We start from the raw sequence: 22,803 nt of genomic DNA, 5'->3' as shown, positions 1-22,803 counted from the left end.
TAGGTGTTGTATCTGTGGGGTTTTTTTTGGGGGGGGGTACAAAAATTGTTCCTCTGAGATTGGGAAAAGATAGCTAGAGATAAAGAGGGAGACAGAGAGAGAGAGAGAGAGATGTGTAGGAAAATGCGTTTCCTCCTGAGTCAGTGAGGGGAAATGCTTAACCAGTAACAGCTCTTTAGGACTGTACTAGAGTAGTGTGGACTGTGCGCTGTGGTGTGGTGTAACAGTTGTAGGAGTACCGGGAATGCCAGTCCAAACTGCGCAGTTGTGGCACAAAGTAAGATTTTCTCCCAAGAGAAGGAAATGGATAATTTCCTCCTGCCTTTCTGTGTGTTTGTTGAGGCCAATAAACATGCTTATCACTAGCGTCTGTGCACACTAAGTGTAAAGCTGCACTTGGGAGAGAGCAGAAGAGCTGTAACCAGAAATGTGTCGTGGTGCATTTAAACAAATGCAGGGAAGGTCCAGCCTGTTATCAGGTTCTTTCAGTGAAGGTGAAGTCATGACAGGAGTCTATGCATGTTAGAATGGGACAATGAAAAATCCCTCCTGATCTGGTAGAGGAAACATGGGTGTTGATTTCCTCCCATAGGTCATAGGGTGTCTGTTACGATGGGACTGTCAGTAGTAGTGGGCTTTTTCACCACCATCCCTGCTGGCCTACCTTGGTGATCGGCTGCTTTTGAGTCGGCTTTCTTTGGAGTCAAGGAAGTCTGACTGTAGTGGGAAGAAGGAAACAGTGATCTGGTCCAAACTTGTCAAGTTACAAGTTTGGGCCCTTCTGAGTTCCTATTATTTGTCTTCCACCCCCCCTTGTGGCTCAAAGAGCAGGATTTGAATTTTGGGTCCAAGGTCTTGGACAGGTCTGTGCATGTGTTTGGTTTTTACTGTTAACCTACAGATCTCCTTCCCCTCCCAAGAAGTATTTCTACTGGGACCAGGCAAAGATCAAACACTGTGGAAGGGGTTGGGAGGGAACAAGAGCCTGTGACTAGACTGCTAATGATCTTTCAGCCACTGGCCTCTTGCTTGGGCCACACTGGAGACGGTTCTTAACCATCCTGCTTCTTATGCTAAGTTGGTGGAGCACAGTGGGTGCCCTTGCAACCAAAACAACAATAAAACTTTTCTAGTCAAAGTGCTCCCTAGATATCTCCTTGTCACCTTCTGAACAGCTTTAAGCATCTTTTTCATCTTGTCTTGTGCCATGGCAGAGATCCCTCTAGCTGCTTTGTTGGATTGCTGATCACTCTCTCTCTCTTCTCCTCTTTGCATATACAATGGGGAAAAGATTGCAGCCAAGCCCTGTTTTTAAGTAGAAACCTCTGAGTAGACTTTTTTAGCACCTGAGATGGAAAGGGGTTTAACTCACTTCCCAGGGGCCCTCCCAAAGTGGCTGGATTGTTTGTTCCAGTCCTAAAGAGTTACAAAGCTCTTTTAATGAGGCTGCAGAGATTAGGGGGAGGTGAGAGGAGGGGGGTTATGATGTGAAAGAGTAGGGTGTGTGTGTGTGTGGTAATTTATTGGATTAACTGTTTCCCTTCCTTGTTTCAAAGTTGAATTAAGCACCTTGTTGTAAAGCATGAGTTAGTGTTTAGTGTGGTTCAAGAACAAAATCTCTCCCCTCGCCAACCTGCAGCTATCTCAGAACCTAAAGAAAGCATTCTTTCTACTGTTAACCCACTTTGCTCTGTCATTTTTCTGAGGCAGAATCCATGTCACAGGAAAATCTGAAATGGGATGGAAAGATCTCATAATACAGAAACAGTGAATAAACCCCCAAGCCAGCAAAGGAGACGAGGAGACGCAGTATGACCTTCAGAAGGGCACTAGGCCTTTTTTTGTCTTTTGGAAATGGGGATCCCCCCACCTTTCCCCGTTGTCCTTCTTATGTTATAAGAAAGCTCCAAGTATGTGGGGACAGATTGCCCTCCACCTAAGCACTGCTGCTTTGATTAGCTGAGAAGTGTGAGATGTAGAAAACATAATTCAGCAGTGTAGGCAAGAGAAGTACCTTCATGTTTCTGGTGTGGACTCAAGGTGACACTGCTGTATAAATAGCTCCTAGATCCAAAGGCAAATGGCATGAGCAATACCGTGAAAATATTGTACGTGATGGCTAATGCGTAGCTTGTCATTGTGTGAGCAACAGATGCAGCAGGCCTTTTTAGGAGAATACCTGGATATAATCCCTGTGAACTCTGCTAATCAGCACTCTTCAGCCTAGCCTTGACACATAGTTCAAATTAATAAATAAATACCATAGCAAATCCCACTTTGCTCTCTGGAATAGTTTCTAGTGGTTTTTCAGACATTTCTGAGACAGCACGGAGTCATTAGGCTAGAGTGCAGCTGAAGGATTTCCTGAATATTTTCTTTCTTTCGTTCCATTTTGAACAACTTGGGAGTTGAGGGGAGGGAAGCTATTTTGGAGGCACCCAGTAGAGTCAGAAACCCTGCAAAAATACCTCAGCAACATATTTTAGATAAAAAGTAACTAGAACCTTGTAGCTGATTCAGAATTCTCTAAAGAGGACTTTGGAGTTTTTAAAGGGATATATTTTTGCTGCTTTCACAGTCAGGGCCCTGGATCTGCTAGAAATATTTGTGTGTTGCTGGATTGCTCCTGTGGGATGGCTGCTTGGGATCACATTTGTTACAGGTGTGGTGTTGATCATAAACTGGAAGAGTCTCAGAACAACCTGCCACTCGAGGCTTGCTCATAAAGGCTACGTGCATTACGCGAGGTTGGTGAACAGGGTGGACACCTGCCTGACAGGGACAGCTTGCTGTCTCACCAGAGAGCCTTGTGTCTGAACTTCAGACACAATGAAGGCTTTTCTCTTGTCCATATTTGTGGCTGCATTCTGTCCATTGGCCTTGGTGGTTTCAGAGGTCAGGTGTAGCTTCTACCCTCCCCTATCTTGTTTGTGTGCTGTTGCCGTGACCTTCATGCATAGAAAGGGGGGGGCAGGAGAAAACTGTTCTTGGTTTCAAAAAGTAACATTGTGGCCCACTAGCTGCCAAATTTTCTTACTGAGGAAGCCAGCCAGCTTGAGTTAGCTCTCCTTTCAGGACCAGGTGATTCTGCCTAGGGAAGGCCACCACATACATTCCATTTGCATCAAGTGGGAGTTGAGCAGCTTAACTACTCGGAATTGAGGCCTAGCCTTTATTGCGCTGTTTCTGATTTGCCTTCTGCTCAGACAGGCCATGTTGGCGCGGTTGTAGCCCCCCCCCCCAAAAAAAACAACAACTTTTGAAGCTTTGATTCTGCAACGCTCTGAGGAGCCACCTGTGACACTTGTAACCCACTGATGGTTTCTGACACATTGCTTGCATATCAGAATTGGCAACACTAATGGACCGAAGCTCTTCTCTCTTTAGTGCAACTGTATTATTGACCTTGGCTAGCCAACTCAGAGGCATCATTCAAATTACTTGAGGAGAGGAATTTAGGGTGGAAACTGAAAGACCAGGAGGCATATCAGTGTGTGCATGTGCCTTCAAGTCATCTGCTGATTTATAAATAAATAATAAATAAATTTATTATTTTTATACCGCCCTTCCATAGATCAGGGCGGTTCACAGCAAATATCAATAAAATCTACAAAAAAAAAATAAATCTACAATTAAGATACACTTTATTTATTTATTTATTTATTTATTTATGGGGAACCCATTAATTTCACAAGGTTTCCTTAGGCAGGAAATTCTCAGAGGTGTTTTTCTTAGTTCCTTTCTCTCCCTTCAGCACCAGGTATTCCTTGACTCCCATCTAAGTACTAATCAGGGTTAACCCTGTTTAGCTTCCAAGATCAGCATCTGGTACTTTTAGGATAGCAGCACATCAAAGATGGGGGACAAAATGCATGTAAATATACTGTATATACTCAGGTATAAATCTAGAAATGTTAGTCAAAAAAGTGACCCCCAAAACCTAGGTTGACTTATTCATGGGCTGATGTAAATAAAAAAGGAAACCATCCCCTGGTGAAAGGCAAGAGTGCAATCTGTCTTGGAAGCACTTACCTCCTTCTACTCTCTCTTTCATCCAGCCTTTAGTGTGAGCAAAAACAGTTATGCCTGCCAGAAATTTGTAGGTTCTTTGGCATTATTTTTCTTTACTTCATCCTTTGTTACATGCCCCTAGGTGTTACCCTCAACTTATCCATGAGTCATATCAAAATCCATAATTTTGCTGCAAAATCTGCCCTTAACTTATACATGAGGTCAACTTATAGTTGAGTATATATGGTATGCACCCCTGCCTGCATTCTCTTATCACTAGATAAATTCAACCACTTGTGTACCATTATTAGTATTGGGCAGGGGCTGACATGTGTCAAAAATATATAGATGGCTATTTAATGTCCAGCTATGCTTGTCTTCCTTGCCTTTCTGACTAAATTCCCATTTGAGATAGGAATTTGCCAACTAAAACTACATCAAGAAAATTGTCTGTTGCTTCCAGTTTATTCCCAAATGTTTAATATAATGCAGACAGAATGTTTGGCTGGCAAATCAAGACAGTTGAAGATGCTGTCTTAAGTTTTTTTTAAAAAATGTGGTCAGTTCATTCTATACAGTTCTTTCATAATTAGGGATAGAGAGCATTTCTTGGTCCCATGAGGTATGATGCAGGTATCAAACTCCTGGAGTGACTGATTTGCAAAGGAAAATGGATGGGAAATTATGTATCCCCTACCATTTAATGGTTCATCTAAAAGCAAAGAAACAAAAAAGAAGAAAGCAAAGTTTTTAAAAAGCTGTTTTTAAAAAAAAAAAATAAAATAAAGAAGATCTCTACAGCATTAAAGTCTACTTAGGAATAATTACAGTAGAGAGACATAGTACAATGACGTTCTCAGAATTCATGTACACTAGAGCAAATAGTTGCTGCTTATTGCCTGCAGGAGAAGAGGTGCTATGCTTGTGAGTAGCAGTTGCTGGGGCATATGTGTGTGGGAGTGCTTAGTACTCTTGTTCTGCTTGTTGGTTTCTCAGGGGCATGTGGTTGCCACTATGAGCACAAGGCCTTTGGCCTTGGCTTGGCCCACTAAAGCTCTTTTCATGTGCTCCTCACTTACCCCATGTCGTGCAATAATATGTGAATGGATTTGCCTCTGATACTGTATGAAACACTGGATTGTGATTCCCTTTAGTTGTGTTGCCTGCTCTCTTTGTACTCTACCAGAGTGCTTTGTAACAGGCAGCCTCTCTCTCTCTTTTTTTAAGTACTGTAACTTTGAAAAATTTTCCTTGGAACAGGAACCTGCACACATCTCATGGCATATTTGTCATGTCAGCACTAGAAGGTCACCAAAGTTGTTTTCTCTTCTGGCACCCTCCTCCCCTGGTCAGTTCAGGCTTGCTCTTTCTGTTTTGACCTTAATAATCTAAAATGCCTTTGAGTAGCAAGTTTCAGACCTGTTGTCTACTAATATAAGGGTAGTGACTACTGCTGAGAGCTTTCTAAATACCCTTTCCCCAAAAGGTCCTAGTGTTAATTTTTGGATTACAATGTAGACTAGTGTGTTTTGGGAGTTGTAGTCCAAAGAAAGTAGCATTTCCTTCTTTTCTTTTACACAGAGCAGACACATGCTTCTGGCTTTGTGCTGAGGCTGTAAAGCCTAACTTTCTCTTACCCATACATTATTTCATGTCTGACAGACAGTGCTTTAAGTCCATTGTGATTATAAACTGAGGGAAAATAAAAGAACTTCCCTGCATTTGCTCCACTGTGGAAACCAGAGAAATGCACATCAAAAATACTGCAGATATGTTCACACAGTTCTATACAATGCACTCTTCAGTGTGGTTCTGTTCAGAATCCAGGCCTGTTTCTTTCTGGGTGTTTCATTTACCAGTGAGTAGAAGTACATTGTGGAATACAACTTAGAGCATGGAGTACTTCATGAAGGACAAAAATAAAAGAAAACAGGCAAACTACCACCATGCAATAATAGTCCAAATTATGATACTGTCTCAATTTTGCCTCACACTAGACTTGCAGAAATCTACTTAGATTCTTGTCTGATAGTATTGCATCTGGAGACAAGGTACTGAGTTTGTGTTTTGACTGATATTGTGTTTTCATTGCAGTTATCGCAGGCTGCTCCTGCCCAGGGGAATGGGGAGAAGCAACACAGTGAAGGTAAGTGGCTTGTCTTCCATCTGTATACTTGATTGGTATAGTGAGGATAAGTGAAAAGGTTGGTTACGGAAGAGGAGGATTGAGATGAGGCTTGAGAAAGACCCTCATTTCTGCTGCCACCTTCTGGAAAGTAGGTAAGAACTGTTTTGGATGATACGTATCAGAGGTGAGGAACTGGTGCCACTCCATATGATGTTGTACTTTAGCTCCCATCATTCCCAGCTAGCAATGGCAGTAGTGATGGTATCATAGGGCCTGAATAGACAGGCCGAAATAAAGCTGCTTCAGGTCACTTTGGAGGTATGCTGTTTAAATGATGCCTATGTCCTAAGAGGCCGGAAGCATAAGGACTGGAGCACAGCTGTGGGGCAGCTTCTGGCCTCTTAAGATGCACGTGTCATTTAAACAGCATACCTCCAAAGTGACCTGAAGTAGCTTTATTTTGGCCTTTCTGTTCAGGCCCATAGTCCAACAAGAACCACTAGTGTTCAAGTTCCTCACCTGATACAGACATATAAATACAGGAAAAGTTAGTGATTAGTGTGTTGGATTGGGACTTGGAGATCTAGGTTTTAATCTGCACTGAGCCATGAAGCTCACTTTGACTCTGAACCAGTCATTCTATTTCTCAGCCTAATCTACCTCTAATCTACCTCATAGGACTGTTGTGAGGATAAAGTGGAGAGGAGGAAAACTGTACATTGCTTTCATGGGAAAGGCAAGACACGAATGTAACAAAAGTAAACAATGGGAAATACTATTGACATTGGTAATCAAAATTAACCCTTTCTTAGCTTCAGTGTATTTTGTATTGTGCTTTTTCCCATTAAGAAACACTCACAATTAAAACATGATAATGATTTGTAGGCAGGATGCATAAATACATAAATATAATTTTGAGTGTCCAGGATGTTTGCAGTTTTTATTTTTGGGTTAATTAAAAAGTACTCACCCACCCCCTGAAACCCACAATGAATAACTGTTGGGAATTTGTTGTGATCTTCAAAGGAAGGTTTAGCATCTTTTATTGCCTGGTTACCCCTCACCTTTGACCCTGGTTGTTTTGCTCAGATACAAAAGTAGAAAGTATCCAACTATCAGTCAGTGTTTGAATTTTCCAAAGCTCAATGGTATTAGTAAATCTGAGTAATGAAATAAGAGCTGATAGTTTCCCTGGAAATAACACCTCTACAGTGGTACCCCGGGATACGAAATCACCGCCTTACGAAATTTCCGGGTTACGAAAAAAATCCATTAGAAAAAACTGTTTCGGGTTACGAAAAAATTTTTTGGTGCTTTTCGGCGCTTTTTCACATGGAATCGCGGCTTCCAGCGCTAGCGCCTATGGCAATTTCGGCTTGCGAAAGATTTCGGGTTACGAAGGGCTCCGCGGAACGGATTACTTTCGTAACCCGGGGTACCACTGTATTCTGAAAGCAGTAGAATTATCAGGAGGTGGTGGCCTCAATTGTTTTAAAAGGCTGCCACTTGGTCTACATTTAACTGGAAGTAAACCTTGTTGGATATACTGTAGTGGAAGATGCTTCTGAGTAAGCATGCATAGGATCATGTGCTTTATTTGAGACCATCGGTTGCATACAAAATGGGATTTTGAGAGCATAGTCTAATAAAGCTGGGATTACTGGTGAATGGAATATGCACTGTACTCTGAGCAAAGCTTGGTAAAGTTATTATTTTTTTTGCTACAACTCCCAAATTATCTACTCAGAATAGGTACTGGTGACTGTGCTGGGTCGGGGATTCTGAGAGTTGTAATTCAAAAGTAACTTTGCCAAGCTGTGCTTTGGATGTTCTAGTTTTGTTACAGTTCTGCATGAGGGACCAGGATGTTTATGGTCCTGATTTTAGTGCGGTGCAGCCATGCATTTGAAAGTCTTTGTTCACTGAGAGATACATGAAGAAGGACTGGCATAGTCAAGAAGGTGGAGTCAGAGGAGGACTCAGTAAAGCAACAGAGTGGAGTTTCCTTTGATAGGTGACTGAATCACCTGTGGGAGGCTTGCTCTTTTCCTCTGTCAGGACATCAGTTTCACAATCCCTGTTGCACGGCTTCCAACTCGGGATTAGCTCTGGCAAACTTTGAACCTTCAGGCAGCACAGTCACCATCCATCCTAGAGATCTCCAGGTTACTACATGTTTTCTACCTTTGCAGAGTGAAAAACCACTCTTGGCAATGTTAATGTCCCCTGCTTACTTTGGGACACAGAGGGAGTGGCACTTGTCGCTATTTGTAATGCAGGGCAGCAGGGGGCAGCCTCTCATCTTGCCACGGCCTGTTTCAATTTGAAGAAAGTATTTTTGGCTTAGTAGACTAGTCGAGCATTGCCAGAAGATTAGAGGAGAGCAAGTTTGTAACAATGCACCCATTTTACATTGTCTTCTGATTCCTCTTCCTGATTAAACTATTGAACATTTTTTGCTCCATGTTTTTTGTTTTTTGCATTGAATGGGAGAATACTTTCAGTCTAAGCAAGACTGGGAATTACAGCTGAACAGCAAGGGGTCAGTTCTGAGCAGTTATTAGATCCTTAGGCCTTTCTTCCCAATTGCCAGCTTTCCTTAAGATGTGTTGGGCTGCATGTGGAAATGTTGGGAATTCTTTTAACATGTAGTGTACTGGTTTGGGAATGGTTGGCAACTTTGTTCCATTGTCCCCAGTTCTATGCTGTCTTCAGGTAGGTTCTGATTAAATGAGCCCATCTTGAGAATAGCCAGTTGTATTTTCTAGATATAGACCAGGGGTGGGAAATTGCCTGACCCTCCAGATGCTGTTGAATTGCAGCTCTTAGGATCCCTCACTAACAGAGCCAGGGGCTTTCAATGCCAGGAGTTATAGTCCCACCATATCTCGAAAGCTACATGATTCCCACTGCTATTATAGACCATCCATTGCTCTGCTGTCATCCCACACAATTTTGGAGTATGACAAGTTGGAGGGCCAGTTTGGATGACATTTTGAAGATCTCAGCCAATTCTGTGCACAGGCCTGGCATGCCATTTTCATTTCTACTATTCACAAGAGGATATCCCTTTTGAATAGAGCCCTATACATTTAGGTCAAAAATCTTTGGTTGGAAGGATCAATTGTGTTGTTTTCATCAGTGCATACAACTGTTGGGTGCATAGGCTCTATTTATTTGGGTCGTCTCAACATGGGTGGCAGATGTACAGCATTTTTTCACGCAGAGGTATTTGAGCTACCAAAGTTGTCTGAACTGACCCTTCCTCAAAATAAGCACATATCTTTCATAGGAAAATGCTTTCCCTCCCACTCCAGTATGTATATGAGGAAAACCACTTATGGATCAGGTTGTTCTTTGTACTGGCTGGTCCCTCATGTTTAGCTACAGACACATGCCTGAGAACTGAGAGTTTGAGTTCTGGTTCATCACTTGTACTTATCCCATCAGCTTCCATCATGCCTTAGCCTTGTGATTGACATCAGTTTGCAGAATATTGAAAACTGGAATTATTTAGCAAAGGTGATGTTGTTGGAATAAGTATGCTTTTGGCTCTGCAGCTTATCTTATTACTTTTTATATTCTGTTGAAGGGTTCTGTCACAATGGTGTGGCTTCTGTGCAGATACTTAAGGAGCAGCCAGTCGAAAAGGGGTATCTTGTGATTGCCCCTTTTACCAGTCATCAGGAGCATGATGATTACAGCTGAATATCAAGAAAATGAATGATAGGTATATGGTGGAATAGTTGCAGAATTAGGTTTGGACATCTTGATTTAAACCAGAGCATGGGAAAATTATTATTATTATTTTAAACTACAACTAGCTTAGCTAGTATGAGCAGTGTGACACTGTGAACTTTAGTCCCAGGACATACTGTTTATGAAGCTCTGCCATTGTATGTGAAGATACAAATAAAAAGTAGGCTGGAAAGATGGGAGCCAGGGATCTTGCAGATATTGTTGGACTGTAGGTCCCAGCTTGCTTGGCCACAGACTGTGCTGGCTTCAACTGATATGAGTTGAAGTCCAAATACCTTATCATGCATCTGTCAAGAGGCATGCTTGCTTCTTTTCCTTGGGAGCTCCAACTTGGTTTACATTCTATGTCTTGCTGAGATGGCATCACCAACCTAAATGCTTATCTGCTAAAAGATGATAAAAGAATGATGAATTTTGCTATTGGCATGGAAGTTACCTTGGTGAGAATGTGAAAGACATGACCTTTGCAAGTGCATTGTATTCTAAGTCTGATGCTACTCAGATATTAAATCTCAGACAACTCATAATTAAAGAGGGAATAAGCAAAATGTACTACGCTGGGCATACATCCAAGGCACTTTTGGGCCCACACATTATTGAGAGAGGCCTGAAGCACTGAAGCATGATTTCCCTTTCCTCCTAATTATCAGGATTTCAGATCTCATAAATCAAGATTTTTGAAGACTGTTCATTCTGCTTCCTTCCTTGCATTTGAAGGCAACAAAATAAAAAAGTCATGAAAGATATGCAAGACTGCCAGCAGCCATATGCAGAATTCTGTAGATCATCTAAGTCCAGTTCAGATCTTAGAAATGTTAGTTTTTTGGACTACAACTCTCAGAATTGCCCATCTAGCATAGTCACTTCTAGTTTGAGGCGGGGATTCTGGGAGCTGCAGTTGAAAAGTCCAATTTCCAGGCTCTGGTGGAGGCAGCAGCTAAAAACCTTGCTTCCTTGTTTGCTGCCACTTTATGTGCTCTAGCCAACTCATGTGCCTTCAGTGCAGGTGAAAACCTGCAAGTTTCTGTCCTGCACCATAGAAGGAAATGCTTCTTGAGATATTCCCGCCCCAGGGTCTCTTGTTGCTTGGCCTTGGCACCTTTGAAAAACACAGACACAGAGCAGGATAATAATGTTTTGATCTCAAAAAGTATTTTTTAAATCATGGACAGGTTCCATGCCCCTTGAATGTGAGGAAAGGTGTGAATAATCAGCAATGTAGTTTATGTGGCAGAGTGCCTGCAAATTTCCCAGGTGCTAAATTGTTTAATTCTCCAGTTTATACTGTAGACAGCTGTATTTTTAAGGTTAAGGTCACCCTGAAGGGGAATGAGGAGGCAGTGGCAGCACAGACCAAGCAAGAAAGGATAGGAGATACTGATAACAGACTTTGGCTGGGCTGAGGGAGGGAGGGAAGGAACACGTGTGTGTGTGTTGGCTTGGGGTGGGCTATTCATGAGAACAACTGCCAGTCATTACACATTTTTCCTTCTTGAGTAACTGTCTCTTTAAATAGGCACATAGCTTAATGTGTAGTCCATAGAAATCCCAGACAGGCTCCTCCTCAGTTCTGCCTGCTGCCAGCAGTACTGTGGCACCGTTGTCTGCTCCACATGACCAAGAATTAACTTTCCACAATTAATTGAAAGCTGTAAGCTGTGAGTCCTGCAGCTTCTGTATATTTCTCTCTCCCTCCCCTGCCTGCCTGTCACCCAGTTCAGTAAAGCAACCTTTATGCCAGTTTGTCACAGGTTCAGGACTCCCAAGAAATGCTTACTGGCTTCTGTTTTTTCCATGATGCAAGCAGTTTATGCTTGTTATCACACTTGGTTATCAACCATTCACTGCAGAAGGACTCTGTATAGGGTACAGGCATACTGTATGTTCTCCTGGATCTGACACTATAAGCTGTACACCACATCCTGGAATAACAGACAGGATCCCATATTGTGGAGAGTGTGTTTGAAAGCAGACTGTGAAATTTCAGGACTTGTCATATTTGCATTTAGCTCTTTTTCTTCATGGTGTCCTGTAGTGTGTCTTGTCTGTGCCTTAGCATTGCAGTGAAGCTTGAGCACACTGTCACATCTGTGTGAAAATCAGTTAAGGCTGCAAGTACAGTTGGCCCTTCATATCCACTGATTCTTTTTATCCATGGATTTTACCATCCAATGCTTGAAAATATATTTTTAAAAAGATATAAATTCTAGAAAACAAACCTTGATTTTGCTACTTAATATAAGTGGCACCATTTCACCATGCTATGTATTTAATGTAATGAGACTTTGAGCATTGACAGATTTTGGTATCCATGGGGTGTTCTGGAATCGAACCCCAGCAGATACCAAAGGCCCACTGTATTTAAATTTGACATTCTTCACATACTACACTATAGAACTTCCTTCCAAGGTAGGTTAGGTCTTCCACCAACAAGCAAAGCTTAGGACTGGCTGCTAAGGAAGTTTTTTAAAAAATTTAATTATAATACGATAATGTGGCTCATCCTAGAAGTCTAATGATGATAGCCTTTCCATATACTGAAAGATACTGATAAAAGTGGTAATGATGGGTTCAACTTGGACCAAGTTAGCAATACTTAGGCGGCACTGAAATTATGGCAAATTGTTTTTGTTGATTTCAGTTGGACTTTGGCTAGAAGGAGAGGTCCCCTGTTCCTGGAATGAGGGAGAAGAAAGGGCCCAACTAGTCAAAACAGCTTGCAAAAGGCTCAGAAAATGGTGGGAATTGCTTCAGGAAGGGGAATCTTAATGCTATGTCATTTATTTTATGTGAAGGGCTTCTTGAGTGGGATACATGTGTCAAGTAGCTATTTGCAATGCTTGGCATAACTGTTCTCCACACTGCCTTGGCAATAGCAATAGGTCCCCTGGCTGAGGGAAGGATGGCATTTTCCAGTGACAAAACACCAGGTGATGAATATCAGAAAAATGTGGTTTTCCCACTGTGGAAGCATTTTCCTTAGGCAATTGTATCTGGTGATGTGCATTTGAGAAGGACACTGAGACAAACAATGTCTAGAAATAGCAGTTAAGCTGAGATACTGAGTTGGATGATTCCACCTCAACATGAGGAAGAACTTCCTGACAGTAAGGGTGGAACACACTCCCTCGGAGTGTAGTGGAGTCTCCCTCCTTGGAGGTCTTTAAGCAGAGGCTGGATGGCCATCTGTCAGGGATCCTTTTACTGAGAGTTCCTGCATGGCAGGGGATTGGACTGGATGGCCCTTGCGGTTTCTTCCAACTCTATGATTCTATGATTCTTAGGGTTTGGGCTTGTGGTTCAATTTAGTTCCTCCCTTGCAAACATATCAGGAACTAAGTTGGTTAAAATTCAGTCAGGGAAAATACTAAACTTGTCTATGATTCAGCCCTATCTTGCTTTTCCAGCACTCTCCTCCCTGTACTCTATCTTTTTGGGCTTTAAGTGCATTTTAACTCACCTTTAATGTATTTATTGACAGCATGTTTCAATGAGCCCTTAAAATAATGGGGAGGCATCTAGGTAAAAGGAGCAACAAGTTCAGAGTCATTTGCTTGTACGCCTATGGCCCTGTTTTTACACTGCCTTGAAATATTTTAAAGATTGTGTTGTCAGACTTCAAAAAAACAAAACAACTCTTTTCCCATCTCCTCTTTTTTTGTAGTTATCTCATTTTTCGTGGTCTACAATCTCAGTGCCTGCAGGCCACTTGAGACGATGGTGGACATATTCCAAGAATACCCTGATGAAGTGGAATTCATCTTCAAGCCATCCTGTGTACCCCTGAAGAGATGTGCGGGATGCTGTAATGATGAAGCACTGGAGTGTGTACCCACAGCAGTGCACAATGTCACTATGGAGGTGAGGCTGTGGCTAACTGATAGGCTGGGGTGGGGTGGGGTCTTCCAGACTGTATGGTCTTCCAGATACTGGATTGCAGCTCCCATCAGCTGAGGCTAGCATAGTGTGTGGTTGGTGAGGGATGAAGGGAGGGAGAGGGACACATTGTTTACAACTCTGCATTGCAGGGAATAGAACAAAGGAGGAAACATCCCATAGGATTTGGTGTTGTTTCTCAAACTCTGAAATGGCTCACAAGTGGCCCATCTAACAGAATAAAGAATAACTCCTATTCACTGCTTTTGGCTTGTCCAGACCCCCTCCCCGGGCTGTTCTTCTTGGTGCTGCTGAAGTCAGAAGGTGTGTAGGGACATCTGGCTCACCTATTGCTAGGGGCTTGTTTTGTTGGAAAGCTGGAGATTACCCTCACGGCACCTCAGATGATCTCCTCTAGAAGGAGGGGCACCTCATAGCTAAATGTATTGCTTTTAGTACTGTTCTGAGTTTAGTGAACCAGCTAGCTGTGAAAAAAGCACTGCCTTTCAGCTCTGCTCGGGTTTCATTAGTTCTGTGATTTGGCCTTTTTCTGGACTGCTACAGTTTCCATAATGCCCCCAGTTAATATGGCTGTGCTGGCTGGAGGATTCTGGGAATTGTTCCCAAAGCAATTTTCTTTCTGAACTCTTAATATCACTTACCCTGTGTCAGAGAGATTTCATGTGTTTTTTCTCATGCCGATTCTATAGAGAATCAATTTTGTATGTTATCTTGAAGTGAACCTATTAATTACCAAGAAACTCTATTTAAATACATATCATTTATCTCCAGTGGACTTTTCAGAGGGTGTGTATCAGGAAACCACCTCTGTGTTCTGGCTCCACCTTAATGCCTGCTTTGGCTACTGTATTTTGTACCCCACAGGTTCCACTTCAACAGACTGTTAGAAAGGAAGCTTGTATGAACAGATCTGAAGAACTGGCCAAAACAAAGTTTATCAATCATATTAGCATTTTAACTGGTTGATTGCTGTGGTACAGTAAGGATAGGAAGAGCAATGCTGCTGTCACAAATAAACAATTCTCTTCTTTTTAATTTGAATGTAGTTGTCCTGAAAGGAAGTGGAAATAATAGTTAAGGCCAAATATACTGTAAGGATGCATATTTTTCATACAGAGCACAGACAGTACCTCTGTTAGACTCGCTTCTTATCTATTTCTCTCAGCACTGGAAATGTTCGTCTGATTCTTGATCCACACCAAGTCCAGTCCTGCATGCTTGGAACAACACGGCTAATGCACCCACAGTCATGATTTACAGATGTCACCTTGTCATGCCACACTGGGCCTCTCAAAACAGAGTGTAAATAATGGTGTGGTTTTGTGGTGCAGACCCAAGACCACAAGTAGCTGTGTTGATTCCAAGGAAACCAGTTGCACTAATTACCTTGGTGAAGTCTGAAGTTGCATGTTAAGTTTGTGCTCTTGCTGTTTATCATTTCTACAGTGTCATCTTTGTGTGATTTTTCACAAAACTAAGAAGCAGGCCCTGGAGCAGAAGGGTTTATGATCTAGGGTTGCTCTTGACTGAGCATGTGATACTAAATAGTTGGCATTTGAAGCAATCTGATGTCATTGCTTTACTAGAACCACACTGGCTCAACTGAGAGTAACTCATCTGCTAGTGCATGGTTTTTACTGGCATCACCATAGAAGGACAGCAGTCTTCACTGATATTGCTAGAAAAAACACTTGCAACCCTATACTTGATGTTCCATTGCATAATGTGTTGTGAAGAGGCACTTAATGTGAGATTGCTGCTACAGATCCTCTCTCTTGGAGTTTATAATTGCCTCACTTGAATGATGTCTCCTCAAACTAACACTTACCTTCTAGTACCAATGTGCCTCCAAAAATGGTCCTCAGTTCTGTCTGTGAAGAGGCATAAGCCATGTTCTTTGCAAGTAGCAAATGTTACTTGAGGAGGAGGGTGAGATAGCGCCATACTGCTAAACAAATTAAATTTAAATCTGATGACATCAGAAACCTTATTAGCACAATTTTACATGTTTCTAATTAGCCATTTTCAGTGGTGTCTACTTTCAGGTGAGTGGCATAAAGATGGACTGGAAGCATCCTAATTTTCTTTAATTTTGCCCTTATTTTAGTTTTACCACTGTGCACCTTGTTTCTTTGTCTGTTTGGAGAGATTCTGTAATTCTGACTCACTGTCTTCTTTCTTCCTCAACCCTGTTTCCCCCCACTCTCCATTTTAGATTATGAGAATTAAACAAAATCGGAGCCAGCACATAAACCTGATGAGCTTCCAAGAGCACAGTAGCTGTGAATGCAGGTGAGTGCGCAGAACCTTCATGGTTGTTTTCAGAACAGATGACTTTTTAACTGCACTGATGTATATCTTGGGGGGGGGGGAGTGAATGCATGTGTGCGTGTGTGTATATGTGTGCGAGCGAGCAAGAATGAGAGTGGAAAGAGGGAGAGACAGAAGATGTCTGTCTATCTGTCTGATGGAATGGGAAGATGTGTTTGACCGCAAGCATGGACAAAGGAGATTTTTTAAATTAGAGGTCTTACATGGTTGATAGACTGGCTGTAGGAATTTTACTTGTTCTGTTTGATGCAACAGCTCATTGAGAAACACACTAGAGTGACCAGAATGGAGAACACATGTTTTTCCTTATTTGTCACTTGTAATAACATAAGCAAGTCTTTCCTAGCCTGATGACTGTGGTAGGTTTTTGATTCTAATTCCCATTAGCCTCAGCCAGCAAGGCTAGCAGTCATAGATGACTAGACCTGTAGTCCATAACATCTGAAGGCCTACCCCTGTGCTGTAAGGTGTGGAGGCTGGTCTTTTTTGCAAGTGTGGATCTGAGGTGATTAAAGGGTGAGTGTGAGGTCTGCTTATCATTGGTTGTCTCTTTATGTTTTTCTTCTTTTCTCTTTTCTTGTAGACCAAAGAAAGAAGTCAGAATTAGACAAGAAAAGTAAGTGATGTGGCTTGTGCGGGTCCTCCCCCTTGATGTTACAAATTCCTTTTTCTTTTGTTGATAATCATAAATAAAAGCTACTGATTGCAACAGAAATCAGTCATCTTGATTTCAATCCATTCCTTGTGGACAATAGCATTGATGGCTTTTGCTTCTTTTCTGCCTGAGGACATTTTGAAATGGCTTGCTTATGTAAAGAACAACAAGGAAGTCACAGAATGTTCCCCCCCCTCAACTTTTTGGAATGGATTCTGGGTGACAGTTTCCTTCTACATGCACAGTTGTTGCTGTGAATGCTGGAAAACATTGCCTTTTTCTCTTTCTTGCTGCTTGGATGACAATTTGCTGGTTTATTCACAGTGGCTTGCTTAGATTCCTAACATCAAGGCTATGCATGTGAGCTTTACTGCTTCTCTCAGGGTAGGAGAGGTAGCCAATAGAAAAAGGTGAAAATAGAGATCCAGTTAAGGCATGCACAACCGTTTATATGAGAATAAATTTTACATATTGATTGTGAAGAATCACATCAAGTAAAGCAACTTAGATGAAGCTTCTTGACCACCCAGCTACCTCCCAGTCTGATTCCTGCCAGATATTTTAGACTGCAACCCCCATCTGTTACTATTAGTCATACTTGTTGAGATTTATGGGAGTTGTAGTCCAAAACATCTAGAGGTTGGGGGGAGGTTATGTTTGACTGTAAGTGGGGATGGGGGAGTGGCATGACCAGGGGTATCATGTGAAATGGAAATTTGCTTTAATCTTTCTGGAAGGTAAAGCAGTTATGTTTTTTTTCCCTTTTTTCACTCAACTTAAAGGAATAATTCTATAGAAAATAATTATATTGTGGAAACATTCTCTGAGAGGCATGAGTGGGACAGTTTCTGATTTGTTATGGAAGCTAATTAAAAAAAGAGTATAGAAAATGAGGGCGATAATATTATTACCAGTTGTATGGCTCCAAGGGAATCCTCTCCCTTGGAATTCACTTTGGAGGCCATCATAGAGATTAAGAGAGGTAATTGCTGCTTGGTTCATTCTTTCCAGATTATTGTAAATATTAACTGATCAACTGAGTGCCAAAATGGCTCAAAGGTGTGCAAATGTGGTGCTGTGACTGAGTGAACACTGGTGCTGATGGGACACAGTCAAAGCCCCCTCTTCTGTCACTGTAACTTTACACGCTTGAGCTTTTTCTTGAGTTTTAGGGTGGCTTGCATTGCTTTGCCAATCTCACATCCCATGGGACAATTTGGTTTGTATTAGGCTGAAATTTATCTTGTGCTTGACATCTTTTTATTTTTTGGCCTCCTTCTGGATGAGTGTGTCATTGATGGGAGTCAAATTTAGTGGAAAGCTTTCATGAAGTAAATATCAATCTACTTTTGGCTTGTAGAGGTGTTCCAGGTGTGTTTAAAAGAAATGTGTACTAGTCAACAGGCATGAACATGGTTCAGGAAACATTTGTCAGATACACTCATCAGCCACCTCCTTCTTTAAAGCCTCTCCTTTCCATCAAATTGAGATAGATTGGGAGGGAAAGAGGTGGAATTGGGAGTGAGGTAGAAAACCCTCCTGCAGTGGTTTTTCTACAAAACTTGATTGCTCAGAATTTGTCTTGCTCCTTTCATTGCACATTTCTCTTGTGGCCAACCGTTTGCGAAGCCTCTAGGTTTCGTCCAGAGATCCACTTGAGTTATACTTGGAGTTGATCATTCTTCTCTCCACTTCAAGTTGAGCACTCTTCTTCACTTATATAGGCCTGTTCACTTTATTAAAAGCAGGATTTATGGGGAAGGGGCATAGATGAATAGGAGGACACATGCTTTGAGTGTAAAAGATCCCTGATTCAATCTTGGTCATCTTCAAATAGGGCTGGGAAACACTTTTTTGAAAACCCAGAGAGCTGCTCTCGGTCACTGAGCTAGATAGACTGAAAGTCTGACTTAGTAAAAGACAGCTTCCTATTTTTTTAAAGAGTTATTTAAAAGATGGAAAAAACAAGTCTTGAGTATTTATTAGGATTTTTTTTACATCTTTGCAATAGGGAGGAGGCTCCATGTTCCCTGGTAAGGAAAGGCACTGTGTCATTGCCTAGGGACTGATAACTAAGCGCCTTGCCTTATTCAACTTTCTCATTCTGCAGAATTTATATTGTCAGTAGCAGCTTGAGAGGCAAAAGAGATTGATCCATCAGTTAATTCTGGTTAGAGGATCTCTTGTTATATCATTGTCTGCTTACATGTTTGCATTTTTAATATTTCTTTTAGTATTTCTAGGCAGTCTAAAAAACAAAGTGCTAGGAGGGCTGGCTGCTCTGAATTTTGTTTTCTGTGAAAGCTACCCATAGGACTGGAATAATTTATGGTTTTGGATGAGATTCTGGTCTTCAGAGTGAAGCCAAAGATATTAGCTTTGACATGTATGCATGCCATTTGTACCAGATTTTCCAAGTCTTGCACTCTATAGATGCTTTGGACTTCAGCTCCTATCAGCTCTAGCCAGCATGGCTGATGGTCAGAAATTCTGGGAATTATAATCCAAGACACTTTGGAGGCCAGGAAGTTGGGGAAGGCTAGTCTGTATTCTTCACTTTGGAACAGAGAGCCAGTTTATTGGGCCATCACAATATAGATCCACATGTTGCTTTCCAGCTGCCAGAGTAGAACCCCTTAAGAGGAGATTTCTAAGGGCAAAAGTGCTGCATGTTAAACTCATGCATTGTTTCTTTCCAGCTGGAAATGGATAATCTGTGGTATGGGGGTATTTGGTGACTTCCAGACCTCCTGTTGGAAAGCTTCCTTCCTGAGTGTGGAGAGGGAATCTATGTCTTGGGGAAGTGGCAGAATGGTATATTGAGGCATACCCTTAATTGGAGGGCATGTTTCAGCTTTGCAGTCCCATCTGAAGAATTATGCAGACTGTATGGGGAAAACTAGTATGTGAGGCAGGGCAATAAGCACCTTGGCCCAACCCCCTTCCAAGCCTTTTATTCTGTATGCTGGGGTGTGTGTGTTGTGGAGCCCTTGGCCTTCCAGGTGTTTTGGACCACAATAGCTCCTAGCATCCCTAATCAGTGCCTCTGTTGAGTGGAGCTACTTGGAGTTGTAGGCAAAAACATTTGGAAGCCAGTGGTTCCCCACCCCTGCTTTTATGTGCTTCTCTATTCTCCAAAGGGTACAAAGCAGCCACCTCCCTTTCTATTTTTCTTCCCGTTTCCTTTCCCTTTTTCCTCTCTCTCTCTCTCTCTCTCTCTCTCTTTCCCTCTGCTTTTGGTTTTGTTTTGTTTTTCTTCCAGAAAATCAAAGCGAGGAAAGGGGAAGGGTCAAAAGAGAAAGCGCAAGAGAGGCCGGTATAAACCACAAAACTTGTACGTTTTGCATCATGTGCTTGTAAACTGCCCTTTCCCCCCTTTCCTCCCATCACTTCCCCTCAAATCAAAGCAGCTGCTTGCAACACAAATAATAATAATAATAATAATGTAACAACAACATACAAACAATATAGTTTTTGCCCATTTCCAAAATAGCTCATTCATAATGCTGGGATGGTGGTGGTGGAGCTTAGCAACATTGAGAGTAGAAGCATAAAGTGGTGGTGATAATTCTTCTTGCTTGTGATGTAACTCTTTCTCTTCTGAAGCCACAGCATCATGAAGGGACAGGCAGGCTTCATTTTGTTTTGCTGTCACTGCCACCTGCAATACCCTGGTGTGATTTTCCCTTCTCCTTTCTTCCCTTAATTTCCCCCTCAGCTTTCATTTTAAGCCTGTCATTGTTCAAGAGGTTGATGCCCAGGGCTTTGTGCTTGCCATTCATGCATGTTTATATCTCTGTATGTGTGTGAGATCTCAGGAAAACACTAACCAGAGAGGTATTAGAGGATACTTGGAAAAATGAGACACTCTGCCTCTTTCTTGCTCTCTGCTGGATTTTGGTGGCTTTCCCTTCTGTTTCTGCCTCTCCTATTTTAATTCACAAAATCCTGCATTGCCAAGATTCTCTCAGGTGTCAGGTTTGGAGCAGGAGGGGCCTTGGATGGGCTCCTGTCTTGATTCATTCCCTAAAGAAAATAAATAAATAAACTGAATATGAACAGTTGGATGCAGGAGCTAGGCTCCTCCCTCTAGCCCTTTCTTTGTAAAGCTGTCACTCCAGTTGACATTCACAAGAATTTTCATGTAGGAAGAGATGCCGCTGGGTATCCTGCTACTGGCTTAGAGACCTTTATTAACATAAGAGGCTGGCTCAACATCTGCCTCAGCAAATTGAACTAATGCAGGATTTGTGGATTTATACAACTATAGAGAGCCCATTTCTGTTTGTCTCCTTAAAAAACAAATACAAAAAAATAATACTACTGCAAGTAAGTGTTGGAACACCTTTGGGGAGTGTCCACCACCCACCCAGCAGTGTTCTAGATGGACAGTGCTGAGTGTGTGGGATGGGAAGGGGTGGAGGGCAGGGTGTGCTTCAATGTGTTAGGGTGTTGCATGTGTAAATTTCTTCCCGCTAAAGCGCTGTAGCTTAGACCTCTTTCCTTTTGCCTTTTTGCAGTCACTGTGAACCTTGCTCAGAAAGGAGAAAGCACTTGTACAAACAAGATCCCCAGACCTGTAAATGTTCCTGCAAATTCACAGACTCACGTTGCAAGTCGAGGCAGCTTGAGTTAAACGAGCGCACTTGCAGGTTTGTGTCCTGAAGAGTGAAAGTGGGGAAAAATACCCACACACACATGCGTGTAGTATATGAACACATGCACACACCAACACACTGTGAGAGAGCACACAAGTGAGTGAATGAGAGAGAGAAAGTTTTTTGCTTGCTTGCTTCTGGCGCCAATGTACTATCATCTCTCCTTTCCTTAGTTTGACAAGGATAGGGAGTGGGAAGATAGAAAAAGCTGGTGTTGCCTGTCTGAAGTTATGACTTTTTTGCATTCTGATAAGGCTGGTGACAGGTTGGTGCTCACATTGAACGTGCTTCTTGGGTAGCAAGGTGGTTAATTTTTGGCTGCCAGGCCCCCATGACTGAAGGACTTGTATGCAACGAGATGTATAATCTGGTAGGCAGCTGCACCATGTAACTAGTCCCTTGTGCCCTACATGAACAGACATTGCCCTTTTCTTTATGTTTTCAAGTTGCAAGGGAAACTCAAAGAGTACAAGACCATGACTGACCTTAAAATCACTACTGAGTCTTATGGAGTGAGTCCACCCAAAACTGAGCTGTAAGGTTTAGGCATGTAAGTTCTCCTGTTTTCCCTCTCCCTTTTCTGTCCCTTCCTTTTGACATAGCTTGCCCCGTATAGGAAATACTATGTGGTCAGTCCTTTCTTTCATTACTTCCTGTTTTGTGAATGTCCTTAAAGGTGTGAAATATATGAATAAGCATCTGGGCTAGATCACAAGTGTTCCAAAATGGTAAAAGATATGCTAGGAGCCAATGAAATGCCCCAAAGCTCTGCTTTCATATCCTTGTCTCTAGCTGGTAGCATCAAAAAGGCAGTCCACCATTCACAACTATTTAGAACTTGCTCTTGCTATGGGCTTCCCATGTATATACTGGCTGCCTTTGGGCACAATAAGCCAGCATTCTTTAGAATTCTGTTTTTTTGGGAGGTGAGTTGTTCTTGTGTGCCTTCAAGTAATTTCTGACTTAATCATGGGATTTTCTTGGCAAGATTTGTTCGAGGGGGGGGGGTTGCCATTGCCTTCCTCTGAGTAGTTGAGAGAGTGTGGCTTGCCCAAGGTCACCCAATGGGTTTCCATGGCTAAGTGGGATTTGTACCCTGGTCTCCCGAGTCACAATCCAGTGCTCAATGCACTACACCATGCTGACTCTTGGGAGGTAGGACTGTGTGGTAATTCACAGTGTACAGCAGTGGAAACAGTCAACTCACAGATATCGCATCTATTGTTTGATTATTGCCATCTGGCTTCTGGCTTCCCTCACAAGCCAGAGAGAAGAATACTGACTTGCAGGAGAAGCGATTAACTATTACTATTTATTATTATTATTATTATTATTATTATTATTATTATTATTATTATTATTAT

The 22,803-nt window shown here is 42.0% G+C and overlaps 1 protein-coding gene across 4 annotated transcripts in view; it reads left to right on the top strand.

Moving 5' to 3' along the window:
* Nucleotides 1–22,803, top strand: part of VEGFA (vascular endothelial growth factor A) — a 31,450-nt gene that overhangs the window by 2,954 nt on the left and 5,693 nt on the right. The window contains exons 2-7 of one of the 4 annotated variants that reach the window (XM_042446454.1): nt 6,106–6,157; nt 13,563–13,759; nt 16,011–16,087; nt 16,710–16,742; nt 20,044–20,115; nt 21,302–21,433. In XM_042446454.1, the coding sequence (XP_042302388.1) occupies nt 6,106–6,157; nt 13,563–13,759; nt 16,011–16,087; nt 16,710–16,742; nt 20,044–20,115; nt 21,302–21,433 (563 nt within the window). The remainder of the gene's footprint in view (nt 1–6,105; nt 6,158–13,562; nt 13,760–16,010; nt 16,088–16,709; nt 16,743–20,043; nt 20,116–21,301; nt 21,434–22,803) is intronic. The other 3 variants (XM_042446455.1, XM_042446457.1, XM_042446456.1) reach the window with 3 other exon arrangements.

Source organism: Sceloporus undulatus, chromosome 1 (assembly GCF_019175285.1).
Source record: "Sceloporus undulatus isolate JIND9_A2432 ecotype Alabama chromosome 1, SceUnd_v1.1, whole genome shotgun sequence".
NCBI classification, from domain to species: domain Eukaryota; kingdom Metazoa; phylum Chordata; class Lepidosauria; order Squamata; family Phrynosomatidae; genus Sceloporus; species Sceloporus undulatus.
This window is presented reverse-complemented; position numbering and strand designations above follow the sequence as displayed.